The following is a 22,153-nucleotide window of genomic DNA, read 5'->3' as shown; positions in this document are numbered from 1 at the left end:
AACAAGAGCTTTTTCAACGAACAATGTGGTGCCTGTTGAACTGCAAAATCAAAAATAGGCTTCATGTTCGTCATTGGGAGGAATGTGTCTTTTCGAATAAACAGTGTGTTCTGGGGTGGAACAACCGATTGGTCTCCACAACTCTGGCCTTCCACGTAGACAGCATAATGACACTCGGTTTTGATGCCTAGTTGAACATTTCACATTGAATTTCACATTGAATTCACTTTGATTCTGAGGCACCTTTAAAAAATACCAAATATACTTTTGGCTCATTAGTTGCTTCCCTCACCGATGACCTGTGCCAAGTTTGTCTTCCAAAGTCGGGTCTTTATTGTGTTTTTCCAGGCTATGGTGAACAAAACAGAGTTCGAGATGTTTGACGATATCCGCCGAGGAAGTGGCGAATCACTTTCATTGGAAGAGTAAGCTGGTCTCCTCTTCGTTTGAGCGCAATAGATTGTATGGATTTTGATGTATTCCCTTTTCAAGCGTCTGTGTTCTGCAAGTAGACTGCTAAGTATTCAATCATTTGGAATAAGTTTTAAGCCGACTGGGGATTCATCGCTCAGAAGGGCTTGGGAAATAATTGGTTGTTTTGTAACTGGGCAGCGTTTCGCTTTTGACAAAAGCTTCGTCAAACCAAGTTAGTGGGTTGCCAAACCGGCTGAGTTTTAAAGCAGACAAAGAACCTATCAGCAAGACCTCTTCGGATTAGCACACTCGACCAGTGTTTGATGTCAGTTGAAATATGTTGTCGGTTAATGTGGTTGCTTAAGTCTTAGGTTTCATGGATTGCGGGGATTTCAAATCATTCTTATCTGGTTTTGGTCTTTGATCTTCCTGTTCAATGGACGTCAATTGGTGGTCCACCTTGGGTTCCACTGGTAAATTTAGTTGGTCTGTGTGGGTTTGTGAGTGTGATGACACTAGTTGAGGTGGGTGTGATATTAAGTGGAATTTTTTATCGGTTCGGTTCACGAACTTCAAATCTAAGCTACTTCTGTTGATGACTCCTCTTTCTGATAACTTCACACCACTAGGGGTCAGCTCCACCGATCTAAAACCGTTCTCCACACGTTTACCAGTTCTACGCCTCCATCCTGTTTACACACCCTCGGCCATAGGTCTGTTTCATGAACCGTAGTCCCTACTTCAAAATGTCAACATTTTCTAAATATACTTTTTGTCCTGTGTCCAATGCGTGTTACTTTACTGCTGCTCCCCATTTTATCTGCGTTTCTCGGTGGCCTGCTTATTTTCCTCTAGACTGTCACAAATATTTTCTCTACTGTACGTTTGTTAAGCAGATAATGACGGCATCTCCGTCGAACCCCTCTGGTCTTCAAAACTGTCTACCACAATGTTCAGCTTGCTCTCTTGTCATTTGTACTTTAGCTCAACGTGCCATAAAAGGATGAAAGTCAAATCGGTCTCTGATAAAATATCAACCGTCAGAGAGCAACGATCGCGGACGAATTCCATTACCATCAAATAAAAAAAGAAATAATCTGTCAGCTCGAATACCCTTTTGGTGCCTAGCTGCCGTGTCATGCGAAGGAAGCACGTGGGCTCGGAAATTGCCAAGTCGCATTAGCCTGGACAGGGAAGATCGAGAGGCACTGGTTGGGTTCGAACCACGGACCTTCCGATCAGTAAATTCGCGCTCCAACTACTGAGCTATCTCTCCCCCCATTCCATTACCATATTGGTAATTATACCGAATTCTAGTATGGTCTCTACTTTGACATCCAACATTCAGTGTCCAATGAGGAGGTTTAACACTTGAACATGAAAACACGAGGCCTGCCGTCCCTTACAATCACCCCCTCACTTCATTTCATTTCGCCTGACACTGTTGTCGTTGATGTACATCTAGTAATCAGTACAAATTGGATTAGCCGAGCCCCCTCAGGTTATCGTCCGTAGCTGCGTTGCAGGCAGGCCAGATGCTCCACTTTAGACTCCTCAGATTCAGAAAAACACCCAGTAGAGAGAGCTCTGTAGAGAAGAGCGTTTCTGTTCGACCTGTTTTACCTACAATTTAGTTTTCCAGGTTAGCTTGAGATAGTTCAGTGATTGAGGCGCGAACTTACTGACCAGAAGGTTCGTGGTTTGAACCTAGCCTCTGCTTCTCGACTGCTTCAGTGTAGGCTTGAGCAAGCTGGTAGTTTCTGATCCCTCGTGCCTTCCTCACGGTAGCTAGGCACCGAAATGGTATTATTGCTGAACGATTATTATTATTATTATTATTATTATTATTATTATTATTATTATTATTATTATTATTATTATTATTATTATTATTATTATTATTATTATTATTATTATTATTATTATTATTATTATTATTATTATTATTATTATTATTATTATTATTATTATTATTATTATTATTATTATTATTATTATTATTATTATTATTATTATTATTATTATTATTATTATTATTATTATTATTATTATTATTATTATTATTATTATTATTATTATTATTATTATTATTATTATTATTATTATTATTATTATTATTATTATTATTATTATTATTATTATTATTATTATTATTATTATTATTATTATTATTATTATTATTATTATTATTATTATTATTATTATTATTATTATTATTATTATTATTATTATTATTATTATTATTATTATTATTATTATTATTATTATTATTATTATTATTATTATTATTATTATTATTATTATTATTATTATTATTATTATTATTATTATTATTATTATTATTATTATTATTATTATTATTATTATTATTATTGCATATTTAGTTTGTTGTCATTAGGTTTCCATGAAGGCCATTCTTTGTTCGCACCACGTACCACCCTCCGAATTATAATTTGTTCCAGGTTCCCCTGAGAAGAGATAAAAGCAATCAGTTTCACTTATCTTACCTGTTGAGGAGCCCATCATAGGTCCAGACAAGGCTAATTGTGTACCATAAATGAAAATGTGTTGTTATGGTTGCATTATTTGCTTTGCTTGCATGGCTTCTTATATGTGAGTGAAATTGTGATAAGTGCTATGTTCAGGTATTGATAATTTGTGGGCTATTGATCAGATGGCAGTTAGCCTCTTCGGCAAGCTTGCACCACAGGAGGAGACGTAGTCACTACGCGGTCGGGTACTCACCCAGTTGCCGAGCTCGGCTAGCGGAGCGACTGCCACCTGATTAATGCTGCAGCAATGGATTTCCTCTGATCTCCATGTTGATTCTATATCTTGGGGTTCATGGATTCGATGGGACTAAAATCTTCTAAGTCGTGATGTATATATGATTCTGTGATGCTGTGTACAGAAATCGGTCATGTCAACCTGCTTTTTTCGATTGTCCACTGTCATACCCCATTACCATGGTCCGTTAACGACGTTTGTGGCTTACTGACTTAGACTCAGTTGTTTGTCTCCATCAACCGAATTGGTGGTTGAACTCTGACATTTAGGAACAACTCGGAGCTTGTAGATCCTGTATCCGACAGAGTTTCAAACTAGGAGGTATATATCGCCAGGTAATATCAAATTTTGTCTTCTCACATTATTTCGGTCGCTCTGTACATTAGTTTCGTTCACTTTCGAACGGTTCCTTCCGGTGGCCTCAGAAGAAAACGGATGCACTTTGAAAAAGCATGTCATATAGATACCCTTTTTTCATTTTTTGTGGTTTTGAACTCTGTAAAAGGAGACAAATACGCAAATTTTGAAAAGTGTAGAACCGATCGAAAAGTCACAAGGGTTTGTTTACCAAACCCGAGTAAACCGATCACATCGCTCAAGCGTGAACACGTAATCCCGTTCAGAGGCGATAATTCAGATGTGCCCAGCATGCGCTGGTGGAATGGTGGGAACACCCCCGCTTCAGATCCCGACATGACTGAAGACATGTAGATGAGCTTTAATAAGAGCGAAACTCGAGTCCTGTGCTCCCCTATCTTTATGTGGACTCACGGGAATAATTGGTTCGAGACTAAGGGAGGGCTGTGCAAGTAAGATTGATATAGATGTTAATTCTTCAAGTGCTGCAACTACCTGCAACAAATACGTCCTTGTTGAGAGACCGGTTAGATTATAACCATGTTCTATGGATTAGTTTGTAACAACCATTAAGAAGAGAAAATTATTTTGAACGGTTTCCTTAACAGTTTCTTAAGTAGCGACTGAGCAGCTGCTAGTCAGGTATAGGCTTGTAACCAAACAGGTACTTGAGGTTTGTCTATTCCTGCTTTTACTTTGCGGCGACTTTTCTGCAAATAAATGAATCAGATCCGATAATATCCCGCATCACTGCTACCCATGAATCACGATGAGCAGTGGGGTCGTAGTACCGTGCCATCCGCTTCCTGTTCCATCACTTGGTGTGATTCTGTCCGTGCTGCTCCATAGCAGTGGTTCAAACCAAGTCATATTTCTAGACGAAATGACTTGTTTTCGTATTTGCTATCACTGTCATTTATTTCAGCAGAGGCTGAACCATGCTCTTCTGAACTATGAAGATTCGATAATAGGTTTATAGCCAGATTTGTCTGGTTCTCCAATCCCTATTTGGTAGGCATGTCACCTTTTCACTTCAACAGCCTGATTATGTCTGCACGTACGTCTGGAACCGAATTTCCATCATGAAATTCTCACTGACCGATGTACTGCGAATCATAACAGCAACCTTGCACTGTTGGTACGATGAGCCTAAATGTTACCTACAGAGAGAGACATGCTCGTGTGCACTATGACATTGGCATGCTGTCGCTACCGTCAACGAGGGTGATTTACTGTAACTTTATGCAGGGATTTTGCAGTTAAGTACTGCCGGCCACGGAGCGTACAATCGTCGAACTAAACAGAATTCTTACACTGACTGTTCAGATTGTTCGTGACGCGATTCACAGGTACACATGCTTCCACTGATGGTTATAGTGAACTGGAGAACAGCATATCATCGGAAAATTTTTGATTATGATCGATCCCCTATCGGTTCAGTGGTTTCCGCTTGTTATACCAGGGTTCTGAAGAAAGGTTACTAAGGCAGTTCACCATACAGTGGTTACACATAGGATTGTCGTGAATATCTAGTCATTGTATACTCTGATTTAGTTATGAATGGCCATTTCCGTTTACTTTGCTCAATGCTCATTGTTATCGCACCTAACCGCTCCATTGGTCTCACGTGTAATACTGTTATGATATGCAAGTAGGGCTTTAAATGTCTGTGAATATACCACTTTTCAGAACGGCTATGCGTATATTGGTTCACCTGAAGGACGAGGATTACAGCTCTCAGACACGAGCGTTGAGCTACTTGGGTCGGTTGTTTCGTGGCCGAATGCGTCTCCCGACCAACGCGACAGATGAAGATGCTGGCATTTCCCTTATCCGGTGAGCGGGCATCTAAAATCTATCTAAATTTTATTTCCTACCGGCATTGTGGGTCAGCTTTGTTTGTCGAATGTGTACGTATGAGGGTTCCCAGATAGCTAATTAGGATAACATCGTAGTTATGCTAGGTCGGCGTAGCTCATCAGAAGTTGCTTAATCTTCCGACTGGCGATTACTTCGATTAAATCGGTCCCCTGTTTTCCGACTGCCCTTGTTTAGCTTTGGAACATCTGGGGGCATCTCACCTCGTGCTTCATCAATATATCTATGCACGTATAAGTTAAAATTGCTGTGCAGTTTAATTTTATCTAGTGTGCTTCTCTTTGAAAAATTTCTCCGCACAGCAGTTTTGGTCGATATTTCGGGCCGCTGACGTCTGCTGCGTTAAACACGCAATATGCACCTATATGGTTTTGTACTCATATACTGATGGCACATTTTGTAAGAGGTAAGGGATAATCACCCACACAGCAATACTTGACCCTATATGAGTAATACTCATGGCTCCCTAAAAACGTGTCACTGAGGGGAATAAGTCGATAATATGTGTAAGCTTACGGTAAGATTTCTGGCGGTTTAGTCATCTGTCCGCCTTTACAGGTCTTCACAAACTTACCCTTTTTGTCTTGTTTTTTAATACTTTTCTGCGCCCACATTGCAATGGGTCTTATTATTATTTTTGTAGCCGGTATATTGCCATCCACCTGGACTCCTTCGTTGACAAATACCATCTCCTATGGTGAGTCTTTTCTCTTTAGCGCTGTGTATCGATACATTTCTCAACTTCTGGCTTCTCATAACTTGTGCAACTGTTCTTTCGTCTCTTCAGCTTCATGGTACGAAAATTACATGCATTTGTCTCAGGGCAATGTTGCGAAGAGACCAATGACAACCTTATGTTTCAGGAAGTACTGCTACCATCGACTTTATATGTACAAGTATTACGGGTATGTGCATATTTGTGAGACAAATTTTATTTGTTCTTGTCCAACATGCTTCTCTGTGAAGGGTTCAAGTTAATGAAAGTGAGACTTGAAGCCATGGTCGCACCACAGAGTTATCTTCTTAAGAGGTTGCTCTCATGTTGATTGAGGATGTAAATTTTTGTAGCTCTGATACCGTGGTTGTTCAGGCGGTGGACGTGCACTGGGTTCGTTGCCAGTCCTGACATTTTTAGTACCATTTTCACACTAATTGTAAAGGATTCTAATTCAAATCATGCACCAAGTTGAAATTGAGCTTTTCAGCAACCTCGGTACACACTAATCTATGCAGTTACTAGCACATAGTCACCCGAAGGAACCGATTGATCAACATTTCTACTATCGTGATTTGTGACGGCTGATGCCATTACAATGATTGTAGCTTGTCCAAAAAACCGCTTGAAATAAACAAGTTTAGTTATTGTCTACTTGCCGAACCACCGGCTACCGAAAAAGTGCTCTTTCCAATTCGAAGCCCTTGCTGCGGGGACGAGGCATAACATTGCAACACGAAAGTAAAGCGACTACAGTCAGACTAGGTACTGTGGAATGTTCGCGTCTTCCTAGCTGGGGCACGCTGTTGAAGACCCCACAGCACGTAATTGTTCTCATCATCGAGCATGCTGTCCTTTCCTAGCCAAGCTCTCTAGCTACAACCACCGGATGGGTGTTGAGTTATGTTCGCAAAACATGCTTGGGTTATCCAGCTAATAGTACCTTACTGCGACATGATGTTCATTTGTCTGTTTAATTACCATTCTTGACCGTTTTCCGTGAGAATTTAACCTGTGTCACTCTGTTCACACCTTCCCTTTCCTTCCGTTTGTACTGTGGTGTCTCCTTCATCGTGGTTGTTTGGCAACTCAGTGCCAGTATTTACTACAGCGCAGTGCTGGTAATGACATCCCTGAATCGAACTTCGAAGCGAGAGAAGCTCCGTGTAGAAGCACAACCCAAAATCACTTGTTTCTGTTTACCACAGGAGTTTCACGACCACATCTTCCAGTTTCACATATACAATTGAGCTTACTCCTCTCCCAAAATGAAACGTGAATTTTACTGATTTTCACCCAGTCAGACTAGGTCAAGAAACAACGTCCACTTGCCGATTGAATCAAATACTGGTCATCCAAGTTGTGCTGCGGTAGAAAGGTTTCATTACTAATAGCTTTTTTTTCGAGAATCCTCAGGTTGTACATCTCCCTGAAGTCAGTGTAGTCTGCAGACGCAGTAGCTCCCAGTCATTGTCAAGCACCATGCATCGGTTGAGACGAAGTGGATTCCAAACATTGAACTTAGCTATGTGCTGACATAGATGTCTCACAAAGTAAATTTGTAGAAACTGTGGATGACCTAAACAAGCAGAAATTGGCGTGTGCTAATTTTCAAGAATTATCCAAAACTTATGTTTCTGTGTAAAACCGGGAACACGCAACGCAACGACAAAACCCGAATATTGCTTGTCGGTCTATCCGGAAACATGCTGCACATCACATGAATCAACGCCACATCCACTTCAACGAATGACGATCCTGCTAAATTCCTTCAGTTGTTTATCATTTGAGGAAAACCGGTTGTCTAACACAGTATTTTTCACGTTCATTGTATTCCGTAAAATGTGGAAAAAGCAAACTACCATTCACATCAGAGTATCTCTGCGGACTTCGGAGGGGCCAATAAAAAGTAGACGGTGCTGAAAACGATGGCATTCTACGAACCAAACTATAACGCGTGCAGTAGAAATTTACAACGGACCGAACGGGGCCGCCCTCAACTAATCACATCAGAGATACGCTACTCTCAACTAAACAATGTAAACGCAAGCACGAGAGGTAACATCCACCTAATAGCGCACCGTCGATTCTCTCTCAAATGGCGTTGAAGCCTTTGAAAATCGGTTGCAAAGCTCGACGAACGGGCAAATAGCTGAGCATATAATGTATGTGAACTGCACTCGTTCTCCGCGGTATGCGAATCTATTGACAGGGAGTGTTGAATTAGTCCGGTGCTCTTCAGGCTCAGGGTGTTTTGACAGTAGTTAATTTGATCTCGTCAGGACGAAGGAGTATGGTTGTTAGATGGTGACGTGGAGTTCACGGCATTGTTGGCGGTCATTGACTGAAAAAATAAAAAAAAAATAAATCGTCCAGCTGTAACACCCTTCCTGTGCCTAGGTGCCGTACCACCCGAGGGAAGCACGAAGGTTGGGATACTTCCAGGTTACCCAAGCCTTGAGAGGAAATGCGGAGGTCAGGTTCGAACCACACCTTCCGGTTATTAAATTCGTGCTCTAACCCCTGAACTATCTCGCCCCTAGGTTAACCAGCCAGCCGATCCGCGCTGAGTTGAGATTGTCGCAAGAGACAGAAAATTGAAATATTTGGATCAGTAACTTGCTTCACGTTAATACATGTCAAAACTCCTCAAAAAGTTCCTTATGCCCAGCTCTGTTCTCATTGGAAACGATCGGACATTCTGTGACCTGAGAGCTAAATATAAAAGCATTCGGCAGTGTACTCAGTTGGGTCGACAACAGCGGACTCTCTGAATGGAGCCCGATCGACAGTCAGTGGAGCTCCTCCATGAAAGCCATCGCCCTCAGTACTTAGTTGGCCAGTTTTCTGTTCCTTCAGTATGATCCAATCGGTTATATCTTCGACTCTGATGCTTGGATACGTCCTCCATACTCCCACTCTCCGGTGACAGAAATCTACCATTCGGAACCAACGTACCCTTGACAGATGTTTTATAGCTGGTAGGCTGAACTGAACCGAACGAGAGATAAAAATGGGAGTATCTTGGAATAAACTGATTTCTGTTGTATGCGAGTTTTTAATCAGTTTTATTTGGCAATCGCTGCTATTGTATGAGTCTTGACCAGAACGGAATAACTGTCCCAGAATTATGTGATAGCATTGATTCATTTTAGCCCTTCCTGTCGGCTGCGTTCTCTCTGACCACGCTTAATCTGTAGCAGTTCTCCCTCTTTGTAGGACCATTTCAAGACACCTAGTAGGTGATCTCTTGGTAGATGGTTTCTCTATGGTGAGACGTATTTAACTGCGCCGCTGTTTGGTGTTCACGGGTTTTTCATTCTTTCCCGTTTCTTTTCATTCTAGGAAAAAATCCGTCAGCTCCTTGACAATACGAAAGACCACATTTTGGCTCGATCTCGGAAGAATAAAGTCAAAATTAACTCCAGTAAGTGTACACACAAAAACCGTTAAGCATACCGATCCTTAGTTCATGTTACACCTAAGATCGGAGATGTTGTTAGGCTCGCACTCATGTCGGTTTGAACCCTTTGTCGTAAATGTCCCATCATTCATACAGTTTACTTTTGGGACCTTGCTGTGGCAGTAGAAACGAACTCCGCGATACAAATGTTTTATAAATCACGTCCTCGTTTTCTTCGACTGTACTATCTAAACGATTCCCCGGTAAAGTTGGGAGATAGGTGCACACGTATGGGAGACCATTTTGGTATATTACCTAGTTCCGTGAGGTCGCGCACTCTCCGGATGTCTCTTACGGGATTACTCTTCCTCATCCGTATTTTACGATATCACTGTACATGTGGGTTTATTGTGTTTGTCTTACACTTGCGTGTATGAGGTTTTTCGATGTTATCGCGTTAATCCATTTGCCACTCGGGTTCATGATCGGTCGATCAGGTGTCATTTCATTGCAATAATTGATGATTCCAAAGGACTTACCACTGAGTAAAGTCGAACAGCAGTGAGCTTAGATGGGGTGATTCGATATACGGTCTGGCGAAGCCAGTCTGCGATTTTCATCGTAATGGCATTTCATACAGACCAAATATGAATATCTCAGCTAATCTGTTCGGTCGGGATGTTTATTCATATCGAGTTTGAGGATGCTGTTTTCCATTGAATGTTAGAAAAAAGCCTGCCTTTGCTCCTTATCTCCTCGTTTACCTACCCAGCTCTCTTACAACAGTCGCTGCTATCCCGAGCCCCGGAAATCGGCAGTGCTATGACCTATTTGCTTTGCACTGGGAATCTCCCACCAACTCTCCGTTCCGACTTGGCCGCACAGTTTGGTGGCCAAGCCTCAGGTCTCAGTGTACCGGCCGACAATGTGAATTTTCTTCGCCTTGCCGCCCAGTTCAGGGCAGTGCATCGTGGTGCAATGTTTACTGATATTCGGACTACTAGTGTTCGCCGCCTGCTGCCTGAAGCTTGGGGATTCATCTGCCCCGTACACACGCCAGATGGGGCACCTTGTGGGCTGTTAAATCACCTAGCGGAACCCGTAGAAGTACGTTTCTTTTCTTCAATACAAGCTTAGCAGTTGGACATTTTGGGGAGGTTTCGCCTCCTCGAGTTGCCTCATTAGATCATTTACGTGACTTCATCTGATGTGTCGACCGCATCGTTACATTTTGATTCTTACCGTGGGAAAATTTCCTGTATCGCAAAGGTTCAAGTTTTCTGTGTTTTTATTCTGACTACTTTTAGTTGCCAATCGAGGCAACTGAGATGTCTGAAAATCCATAATATGTGAAGCGGCTGGCATTCAGTTAAAGTCGTGGCTTGCCATTGAGGCGTCCTTTCGTTTTGCAGATCTTGCCCAGTATTTCTCTTAAGATGTGTCATTTAAGATGATTCAATCCATCCGTAAAGAACTGTTGTGGCTTCCAGCCATAATCATTGGAATTGGCGTATTTTTTCTTGCATTTGAGACGTATGATTGAGGAGTGTGTACTGCATGCCCGTGTAAGGCTGTTTTGCATCGAACAGAATGGTCTATACCTTCAGCAACAAATCCAAGGCCGTGATGGAATGCTGACTACTTGGTCGCACGCACTCGAGCGGGCGAATAATGACCCCGTGGTCCACCTAACTCTTCCCACGCTAACCAGCTGAAGATTCTACTGCACTGGAATCCTGAATTCCCCCTCCCCCCGATATAAAGCAATGTGGGATCAGATGTGCTTGTGTGCCTTGTTGAATCACCTTTGCTATCTACGGGATGTCCAAAGCGCGCCATGTCCATGTACGCAATTATCCGTCAGAAAAAGTAACGTTAAATCATCTAAATGGAAGGTTGTTTGTAAACCTGCTGTGATTCGTCTGGCACCCATAAGCTTGGTTAGAAAAGTGGACGAAAGTTTAAGGTTACTACGGAAATTATGGAATCACTTCGCAGCGAAGGACTTTCCTCCTTTCTCGGTGACAAATTTTTCGGTCGATCGGAACTGGCTACCCTACCTGGCAGCTAGTTTTCTTCGGTAGCGAATTTATTGACTTCCATCCTGCCACGCCAGTCGTGATTCAGGTTACATAATGGCGTACAACGCAGTTGTCTCCCTCTGAGAAGACCGTCTTTGCTGGATCTACTGAATTTTTTAAACCCTATTGAAGCCACCTCTGTAAGGGCATCGTTTTCTTGTTCGGTAGACAATGTTCGTTTGATGTCCTTGTCCCTGTAGACCCTTATTTGTGGTGTATGTATAAAATGGTTCTTGATTCACCGGCTGCCTGCACTTCCGTTATATCCCATCCAGTTGTAATTCACATAATGTAATCCTGGTTAGAATGCATGAGCACCTTTGAGTTTGAATGAATCATTGGTACATTCAGCAAAAACGCACACACCAGCCAGTGTTTTCTGTGGCATTTCACCACCACATACCGCTGTTAATATAGTCTATTTGTGGTCTGCAGATGTCTATTTTCACTTGGATCCAATGCGTGGGTACATGATGGTATTTTTTACTGGAAGGAGGCATTACGTTTGTAGATCTTACATTTCAGATCAGCATCAACCTCAAAATGTCCAAGGAGAGAGGGTAAGGAAGTAAAAGACGTGGTACATAGAGCAACGTTTAACTTTTTTACGGAGTGCTTTTTCAGCGTCCTGTGAAATATCCTCAATTATCTACACTCAGGAACCAATTTCATCGATTATTTCAAGCGTTCCCCTCAAATGAGGACAACCGTTTTCGGAAGCCTATTGCATGCTTCATCGAAGCAGTGTGTGTTTGGGTATCCGTTTAGCAGAGTCTCGGCGTTAACGAAGTGCTTTTTTAATAGATACTCCAACTTCTCCAGTGCACCGGATGGTGAAATTTTGTCATTATCACAGCACACTGTGTTCCAGGCAATTTGTTTGAAGTTATTTTGGATGTGCCCTAAAAAATTCAATTTTACAGGCCGTATGTGAAACACCGAAACACTCGACCAATGACGCGCTGGCTGCATGGCTGACATCGAACAAACTTCGTTCTGTTGAGTTATCTCGACAGCTTTCCGGAGTTACGGAAGCCCAGAACGCCCTACCTGTTCTTTTGGACGGTCGTCTCGTTGGTTGGTTGTCATCACTGATAGAGGCTGAACAGTTAGCAGATGAGCTTCGTGATCTCAAACTTGATACTCAATCAAAACATGTTCCATATTCTCTGGAAATCGCACTAGTGCCTCCCACAGATGTTGGGTCCCAGTACCCTGGGCTATTTCTATTTACGGGTGGTTCCCGTCTGCTGAGACCGGTAAAAAATGTTCGCCATGGAAACCAGCCTGAAGGGGGTGGCCTTGTTGAGTGGATCGGTACCTTCGAACAGCCCTATCTAGATATTGCTGTCACTGAAGAAGAATTGCAGGAGCGATCTGAGACTGTCCGGTCACATATGGAACTCACACCGGATGGGATATTCAGCTTTGTTGCAGGCTTGACACCTTATCAGGATTTCAACCAAGTTAGTAGCATTTGTCGATGACTTTTATGATGCTTTTATCTCAAATACCCACCGACAGGTTTGCCAGCACTGTCTTCAACTTTGTTTGTTGATAATCCCATGCTGTTTATGGATCTTATTGTTCGTTCCTAGGATCATCCAGACGCTATCAGTCTGCAAGTTTCCTGACCGTTCATTTACTAGTTACTAAGTTCCCAGAGGTCAATACATGCCCACCAACTTGGATCGAGTTACTATGGTTTTAGTAGTTACGGGTTTCCTTTCCTTTTCAGCTGAGTTTACCTTGCAGACCGATGTGCCTCCCGTTATAAAATATCTCCTGATGTCGTTCCAGAGAAGTATAGTAATGTTAATACTTACGCTCACGATTCATCTGATGCAAAGGTTTGCGAACTACGGCCTACGGGGTTGTGTACTGCTTGCCGCAAATTTGTATCATAGTTGAAACTGTTTCTTCATCGGGAGTAGGTGGTACCGATTTTCTCCAAAGTATTAGGCTTTCTAAAACGGCTGTGGGGAGGATACAGCATCAAGGGCAACTTTCAAAGAAACCGATACTTGACCGAATCCGCTTATTTGTCGATAACCTCGAAAAGCACTATAATCTACACCGAATGCTGCGGATGCACCATCATATTTAGGGAACATCTCCGGTTTTGTAAGAATACGCCTATAATCGAAATGAACTTGGGTGTGTAGAGAGAATAAGATATGATCTGAGTAAAGTTTACTGAAATGTTTTGATTTACGACGTCTACTGGGCAGAAATGATTAGGATATTGCTTCATTTTAAAACCGATCCTTTCGGTTTCTCTCTCTCTCTCTCTCTCTCTCTCTCTCTCTCTGGTAACATAAACCCTTTTCACGTTTTTTTTCAAACTTTCTGAAGCTGGTCCATTCATTCATCTTCACTTCAGTACATTTCCGCTCCACTTTAAGCTATGTATTCGTGAGATTAACGCCCATCACAATACGGAGCCGCCTTTCGCAACTCCAATATGAACAACTCAATTGTAATTCTAATGGATTTGATAATAGACTCGATTCAGTGGCATCTGAAAGAGTAATGCGGTTCTCGGCCTATGGAAATATAAAATGATTTCGGCCATAATTACCGTTACTTGATGAACAAAATGAAATTGGAAGACTCGCTCCTTCCACTTCTTTCGGAAATTCGGAGCAGTTGTTAAATGTGAAACAATGCTAGAGTTAGAGGAGCTGTTCTGGGGACAACTTTCAAAACATGAATGAAGGAAGCGGGAATTTACAACTACCCCGAAATCTTCTGAGTGTAATATTGGGAGCGTTGCATCTACGGTTACACTATCGCTTTTGGGCGTTATTGGGCAAGGATAACACACATTTCAAATGCTTTTGGCTTGGCATCTATGTATTCAACTGCAACGGTCCCTCAAGCAGAAAACATAATCGGGATCAGCCTCTTTGATAGTGAGGTCAACTGTACCCGCAAAACACCTGCATCTGATGGCGAATGCTTGTTGAAGTGTGCTACTTGCAAGATGGTGAGTAGCTTGACAGTTGAGAACGTTCAGTGAGTTGCGTACAACAACATTCCAACAACCACGTGGGCTGATATATATATATATAGCGTGGAACACAAATATTGGTCTGTCAGCCATAAATATTTCCGTCGGTTTGTGTTAAGCGCACAGCTCAGAATGACAAAGCATCGTTTGAAACCCATCGGCCTCATTGCTGAGGTCATGTTTGCCTTTTGATTATCCACTTTGAATTTCAAAGAACGGTAGTAGCTGACTGAACTCACTTTCTTGGTGAGTACAACGAGCGTTTGTCTTGTGAAAACGGAGGATAATAGATGCATTTGATTTGCGTACTAACATCAGAAATGCTAGTCTCGGATCTTCATTCAAACTCTCCGATAGTTTACAGTCTTCCAGTTCGGCACATCATCTGTTTTTCATTTTTTCAAGTAATTTTGTCTTCCTGGGCAACAAAACCGGCAACCTGCCTACTACATTTTTGTTCCACCCCGCCTCGGACCTTCGTTACCAACATCATCTCTTCCTCAATCTTTCGAACCTTTCGCATGTATCTCACTACCCCTCCACAGTAAGCCCAACTTGGTAAACCCTGGCTTCCTGGTTCGTCAAATACGGTGCTGCACTTGCGAACCATTTGAGGTTCGCAGCATGATTAGACCTGAACAAAATTCCAACAGATCGTTGTTTTGATAAACCTGCTTACAGGCTTCACTATCCTTTTCCCATAAAAGGCGGTTTGTTCAGCGAATAATTCATTTTTAAACCTACACAGACTCGATTAAATTCGCGTCATAAACCCCGTCGTATTCACAGAATGCCTAGAAAATCATTGAAATGTCCCATTGTCTTTTTCGCATTTCAGCTACTAGTTACCAGGCAGTGTTCTTCGTAAAGCCGAGAAGAATTGGGACCTTTTTAATAGGGGCTTCCGCACTTCGAAGACACTTTTATGTAGGGGGAGGGCGAGGTTCCGCTGTACCTACTGCTGTGGAAAACCCCATCACAGCGTGAGATTTCATGTTTTAGTTGTAATCAGCCTGTCAAAGAGCCGAGGAGCACGGTACAAATGTTTTTTTTTTACCTTGACGATCAGCACGAGTGCTCAACTGTCGGATCTCCAGAGGGGACGGAAAATAGCAGTCTCTGTTTATAGCTGAATGCTATGCCATTCAACTGACTGGAAAGCAATGTGGTTAACTTGCACTTAAACAGAATATAACGTCAACATCCGGATCACGTCATGTGAACTGTGTGTCTGTTGCTTCCACTAGATGATGCCAATATGTTCTGAGGACACTTTAGACCTTCCAGTGTAATATGTAGTTCGCCACTGCCCAGCCTCTATCAGAAATTCCCGCGTTTACTTCAATGTCCCCTTATCCGCTCATAGTTCGCCGTTTGATTACTTGATCATATCTTCGTTCTCGTATTCAGTCACCCCGAAATATGTACCAATGCCAAATGGCTAAACAAACAATGGGACACTCGTGTTACACGTGGCGCCATCGATCGGATGTGAAAGCCTACCGCCTCCTAACTCCTCAGAGCCCCTTAGTGCGGACGAAGACTTACGTGAAATACGATATCGATCATTATCCTCTGGGCTTCAACGCCATTGTAGCTGTGATGTCCTACACGGTAGGTCCCAATTTTTAGAAGCGAACCATCTCACATTTTCCAGTCGTGTTTACCCACATTGGACAGTGCTATGGTTTAACTAAGAGTTTATGTTTTTGAGGCTTTGCTGTCGTGATGCACCACTCTCGCTCATGCAGGAACCTCTTCAAGGGGGCTTTTTGCTCTTCTCGGAGATGTTTCCTCACAAGGAGAATCATTGTGCCAGTTGGAAAGTGTTGTAGCCCGAATGAGGTATTTCCCATCACTCCTCCATTACTGTTTCGTCTGGTTTCGCTAACAAGAATTTCTATACAAAAAGTGATCAGAACGTCAGCTTCACCAATGCTTTATTTGAAATACTGTCAAATTCACGTCTTTATTTCGTTCCATAGGGTTATGACATGGAAGATGCCATGGTGATTAACAAAGGTTCCTACGAAAGAGGTTTGGCTGGTGCATGTATTTACAAATCGGAAGTACTGGATTTGTCTGTACTAAACAAACAAGCTGTCACCAAATCACAAGGCTTTGCGCGACGCAAAACGGTTGCTGCAGAACATTATTTCGGTGAGTGGACGTGTTAACGGACGCACAGTTCCTGTTTCCGTTTTGATCACCGGTCGTGTTTACGGAAACATTCTTCGTCGGTATCATAATGTATTCCTCACTTTAGTCTCTGTGTTTAAAAAGCCCGGAAGCAGATACAGCAAATGATTTTGATGTTGACGGACGTGATTTGGTCTCACAGTCAACGACTCTGTGCATCAAAACTGTATTCCATACGCGTTTGTCCAAATTTATGCTTTCTCAGATATCCAGCACAACTCGACAGCAACGGCCTTGTTAGACCCGTTTTTAATTTGTCCGTTATGGACGCACACTAGCTGCGGTGTTGCAGTCGTTTTGACTAAGCTGATCAAAGCAATGCATTTATCTTCCTTGAAGTTCGACTGAAGGATTCCATTTTTAGGAACTATTAATCAACCCCCACCTGGTCTGGATTGGGATGGATTCCCGCCGGTCGGAACACGCCTTGAACCTGGTGTTAGTGCGCTCTATTGTTACACTCACATGGAAACACAACACACGACTGTCGTGAAGTACGAGGGAGGGGAACAAATTGCTTATGTGGATGCTATTTCACTCAATGGGTCTTGGAGTCATGTAAGTATTGTTTAAACACGATTTGAAATACGCACACACACTGTTTGAATACGACAGAAAGCGTATAGGACGGTTTTCAAAACACCAACAGGTATCCATTGCCCAATGAACTTGCTGCCATTTTCGAGTAGAGTAGCCCCTCCCAAGCAGGCGCATCTCTCGAAATTACTTGTGTTGTTAGATTTTAATTGGTTTCTCCTCAGTCAGTCGAGTGCCTAAACATAACTAATAAGCTACGACAGATATTCACACATGAGATTGATTTCTGACGTTCTCACTCATTCGAATCGGTCTAATCTTCCCTTCAGTTAATCGAATTTGTGTTGAGTAGAATGTTTGGTACCGTCAGTGACGCTGAAAAAGGTACAAACCCGATACAGGAGTTGGACAAAAAGTTTATTTTACTGCGCAGGGGAGTAACGTCTCAAGGTACGTACCCTGCCGAATTTAAGAATAATGTATTCCCCTGGACGTGTTCACTGTAGTTGCCGACATCGCATACTCGTAACCGAACGGTAGCCGACCAGCCAAACCCCTCACTGTTAATGTCCCCTTGACTGCTGAAGAAATGTTTGCTTAGTCGGAGAATCCACCTAACAACTAACGAAGCACGTCTACGTCTGTGCATGTCACAGCAACTACGCTCTCCACTTTTTGAGCGAAGAACAGTGGCGCATACACTCCACCCACTCAGTCAGTTGCCGCACTGACGGTTATTTATCGACAAATCTGATTGGCCTTGTTAGTACATAAGAACTTTCTAAAAGTCTGATGGGAGTATGAGGAGATTGTGGAAAAGTTCGACTAGACTTCTTAAAAAACTAGTTCTGGAGAGTGGGCGAGGGAGGTTGCATGTAGGGGCATACTTTGATGGAGTCAACCCAAAACATTTGCTTCAACATGGGACAGGGACCTAAATTTCGTCGAGGGTTTGTTAATTGGGAATTTCAGTGAACTTGACCTGGAAGGATTTATATGGTCTGTAAATGTCAGGTAGTATGTACTTTTCCGTTGGGCGGCATCAAAATCCGTAATTATCAATTACTTCTGCCAAATTAGTCACCCAATTGTTCGCATTACACCGTCAACCGGGTTTACACACCAATGAATTATCCTACCGAGCAGAATAGTGGATTAGGTTCCACATTCACCGACTCTGGCTGGTTGCTTCGTTTCTGCGATATTTTCACACCGGGCAACTCATACTGTAGAATTATAGGCACTCATGCATTTCACATGTCCATCGGCGATTCAATCGATTATCCCAACCTAATCTGCCGTGAACTAACCGTGCCGCCCAATGGCATGTTTTCGTTTCTGGTAATATCTCGACAAGATACCTAACAAATATGGTCCAAAGCCGAACGCTACAGTGACACTTATTGATTCACCAAACACTATGAACGAGCTCGAAACGAATCCATGAAGTTGAAGTGCCTGTCTTTGGCTTGTTCAGTGTTTCACGCCCCTAAATTTCTTTTATAAACTCCCATTTGCTGACACATGCGCAATCATGCGCTCATCTATGATACATATGATCACTGCACTGTTTGATCGTCATCCAGAAAATCTAACGCACTCATTAAGTATTTCACTCTCGATACCTAAGTCTACAATGCAACGCTGTGTGAGTAGCCTTGCAGGACACCGATTACTATTGGGAGGGGTTCAGCCCAGTTATGGGTGGAGCTAAACAGGACTGGCCCACAAACCGCATCCTATCCGAACTCTCTCGTGACCGTGGTATCACAGATACTATTAAAATTCTGGCCCATGTATTCACTGACCAAAGCTTCTTGCTTGACAATCGCTCACTGGCTCATCACGTATACCGGTATTGTCAACAATGAATTTGAGTGCTCAAGTGTCTCATCTTCGTGGCTGGCCTTAAATAACCAGGGTATATAGACATTCGGACCCGAAGACTGAGTGGAATTGAACAGAAGCTTAACGCCGACTGCCAGTGTTTTACCAACCTCAAGACTTATACCATGGCGATTGAATATTCCCAGTCTCTTCAGCCCGACTGGCATGCAAAGTAATTTTTCAAAAGGCAGTCAGATTCTAAGCACCCCACGAAACCCACCAACGCCCTGTTGGTTTTTAACGATTGCCACTTTCCGCGCAACCGCTCGATCGAAAATGAGTGCACCAGATATAGTTGAAAAGTTCAAAAAGAATGAATACTACAGAGCTAACTTCAGGAGCTCGCGCTTACACTGACCTGAAAAGATAACACAATTAGGGGCTGTGATCACCGCATTTAGGATGAAGCTAGCACGGTCAGTGAAAATTTGTCACAGTGCGCAACAGCGGTATGTTGGTTACCTTCCAACTTACTACAGGTTCTAAACTGTGATTTCAAAGGGAGGCACCAGTTGAACGTGCAAAATGTGCTGTTGGTAATTCATCTGTTGCAATCCTGAAACTAAGCCGGTGTTTACTGCCTCACCAGCTGCACAGATCTTGCTATCTTAGATCCGAACTGGCTTACTGAGCTTCATCCCTTTGACCAACCCCTCACTGCCGTTTCTAACCAACAACCGCAGATTGCGGCAGTACGGAACATCACATTCTGACAGTTTTGTGATCACTGGAGTTGCAGCCAAATCGGTGACCAATCAGGGCGTACGCAACGCAAGGTCCTTCCCGACTTCAGTGGCCCTTTAATCCACAGTCCCAAGGCCATACTGTCTTCTGGTGACATCCGGAAGGTCAGGATAGACGGCTTGACCGAACGAACATCATATCAACCGCACGAAGGCCATAATGTGCTGATGGAGAATATCATTAAAACCATTCACGTGAATGCCGTAGTGAATACTGTGTTAAGCACGAGTTGCAAGTCAGTCCTCGTTATGGATGCTCTACACGACTCAACTACAGACAGCAGATTGTGGCCTACAACGTAACCACCGGAGTTCTCACGTCACAAGCATTACCGTACAACTTCAAAATAACCGCGAGGTCGAGGGCAATCATCTGAAACGAACCATAGGTAAGCAGACTCACTGTCCAGGGGACGGACGGACAAGTACTAACAGTCCTTCCTTTACTGAGCCATCGCAAGGCAAGCCAAAGCATCAATCGGGCGAATAGCATTCTCAAGGAGATATCGGAGGCGAGCCTGTTGAAGCAACCGAACGTCTCGTCGATTGGATGGATGTGTCAGCTATATATGAATATTTCACCTGAGTAGCGCCGTAAGTAACAATGACCCTCAATAACGAGGCGTTTGACAGTGTGGATAAAATAGCACTTAGATATGCGTGTATAAAACGGAATACCATCGAAGTCTGTCAGTGACATTTATCCCAACACCCCTGATCGTGTTGAAGTTCACAGTAAACCGTCCGAAAGTGTTAACGCAGATAGGTCTGCTATCTTTAAGGGCCTAGTTTTGCCACTTGTGCAGTCTTGCAATACACACTTCAATCGACCAGTGCTCAAGAAAGATTAATGCATTTGGAGTGCACTGGCTACATCACTGTTATGGAAGTTGGAAGTGACCACTCGTTTCGCACCTGAAAAGCTCAAGCTGTTGTTTGAAAATTCTCACTTCCTTTGTGGCCCCGTGAAGCTTCAACATGAAGTTTGGAATTTTTTATCCTGGCAGCTGCGTAAACCTCGATTGTACTCTGATAAACAAGGTCAATGCATGTATACAAATTTACTCTTGCCATTACACTTCAATCGACCAGTGCTCAAGAAAGATTAATGCATTTGGAGTGCACTGGCTACATCACTGTTATGGAAGTTGGAAGTGACCACTCGTTTCGCACCTGAAAAGCTCAAGCTGTTGTTTGAAAATTCTCACTTCCTTTGTGGCCCCGTGAAGCTTCAACATGAAGTTTGGAATTTTTTATCCTGGCAGCTGCGTAAACCTCGATTGTACTCTGATAAACAAGGTCAATGCATGTATACAAATTTACATGTATTTATGCATCCCGTAATATAATGGGGTGCAGATGTCACCGGAAACGTGTTTTTCATAGCTTCATCTGAACCACATCGGTTTACCGGGTGTGGTGCATTTCTCTGCACCAGTGTATCCCAGTGATTCCTACACAGTCCACGCTAAATTCGAACTACAGTAGAGAGCCAAGATGATCTATTTAGTAACGGCATGGTTAGTTTCGTACTAGTTCATCAATGAGTCGGCTGGTACATAGTTCACAAGTGTGCAACTGATGGCTAAAATGTCTCACTGTCGTCCTGTACGCACCCGATGTACCCTGTTGGGACCGAAAAGTTTCAAATTAGTAATGGCTTAATAATGATCATGCACCTTGAGGCGAAACGACCTAGCTACTTATGAGTAGCATGATTGCCCGACTAAATTGTGTTAATTATTCGTGATCCTGAAGACCTAACGTTTTTTTTTTGGGGGGGGAGGTGGTGTTTTTCAATTCCTTCTTTTTTAACAAAATGATATTACAACCGTGGTTATTTGTTTGTCTTGCAGGCCACAATAACCCTGAGGCTTCCGCGGCCACCGGACATCGGCGACAAATACAGCAGCCGGCATGGTCAAAAGGGAATCAATAGTCTGCTTGTGCCAAGTGATGAGATGCCTTGGTCAGTAACTAGCGGCGTTGTTCCCGATCTAATATTCAATCCCCACGGATTCCCTACTCGTATGACTATGGGTATGATGGTGGAGTTTCTAGCAGGGAAATCTGCCGCCCTCACTGGTACGTCTTTCGCCCAACTCGATTGTCGCTCTCAACTGCTCCTGGCTTGGGCAA

The 22,153-nt window shown here is 42.9% G+C and overlaps 1 protein-coding gene across 1 annotated transcript in view; it reads left to right on the top strand.

Moving 5' to 3' along the window:
- Window positions 1–22,153, top strand: part of T265_02684 (hypothetical protein) — a gene marked incomplete at both ends in the record, with an annotated part of 37,450 nt that overhangs the window by 5,401 nt on the left and 9,896 nt on the right. Inside the window, 8 exons of the mRNA XM_009166986.1 lie at window positions 349–425; window positions 5,248–5,394; window positions 10,289–10,661; window positions 12,559–13,101; window positions 16,059–16,262; window positions 16,634–16,808; window positions 17,212–17,405; window positions 21,871–22,099. Coding sequence (XP_009165250.1) covers window positions 349–425; window positions 5,248–5,394; window positions 10,289–10,661; window positions 12,559–13,101; window positions 16,059–16,262; window positions 16,634–16,808; window positions 17,212–17,405; window positions 21,871–22,099 — 1,942 coding nt within the window. The remainder of the gene's footprint in view (window positions 1–348; window positions 426–5,247; window positions 5,395–10,288; window positions 10,662–12,558; window positions 13,102–16,058; window positions 16,263–16,633; window positions 16,809–17,211; window positions 17,406–21,870; window positions 22,100–22,153) is intronic.

The sequence above is a fragment of the Opisthorchis viverrini genome (assembly GCF_000715545.1).
Source record: "Opisthorchis viverrini unplaced genomic scaffold opera_v5_34, whole genome shotgun sequence".
Classification (NCBI taxonomy): Eukaryota; Metazoa; Platyhelminthes; class Trematoda; order Opisthorchiida; family Opisthorchiidae; genus Opisthorchis; species Opisthorchis viverrini.
The sequence above is the reverse complement of the archived record's forward strand: the minus strand, read 5'-3'. Positions and strand labels throughout refer to the sequence as shown.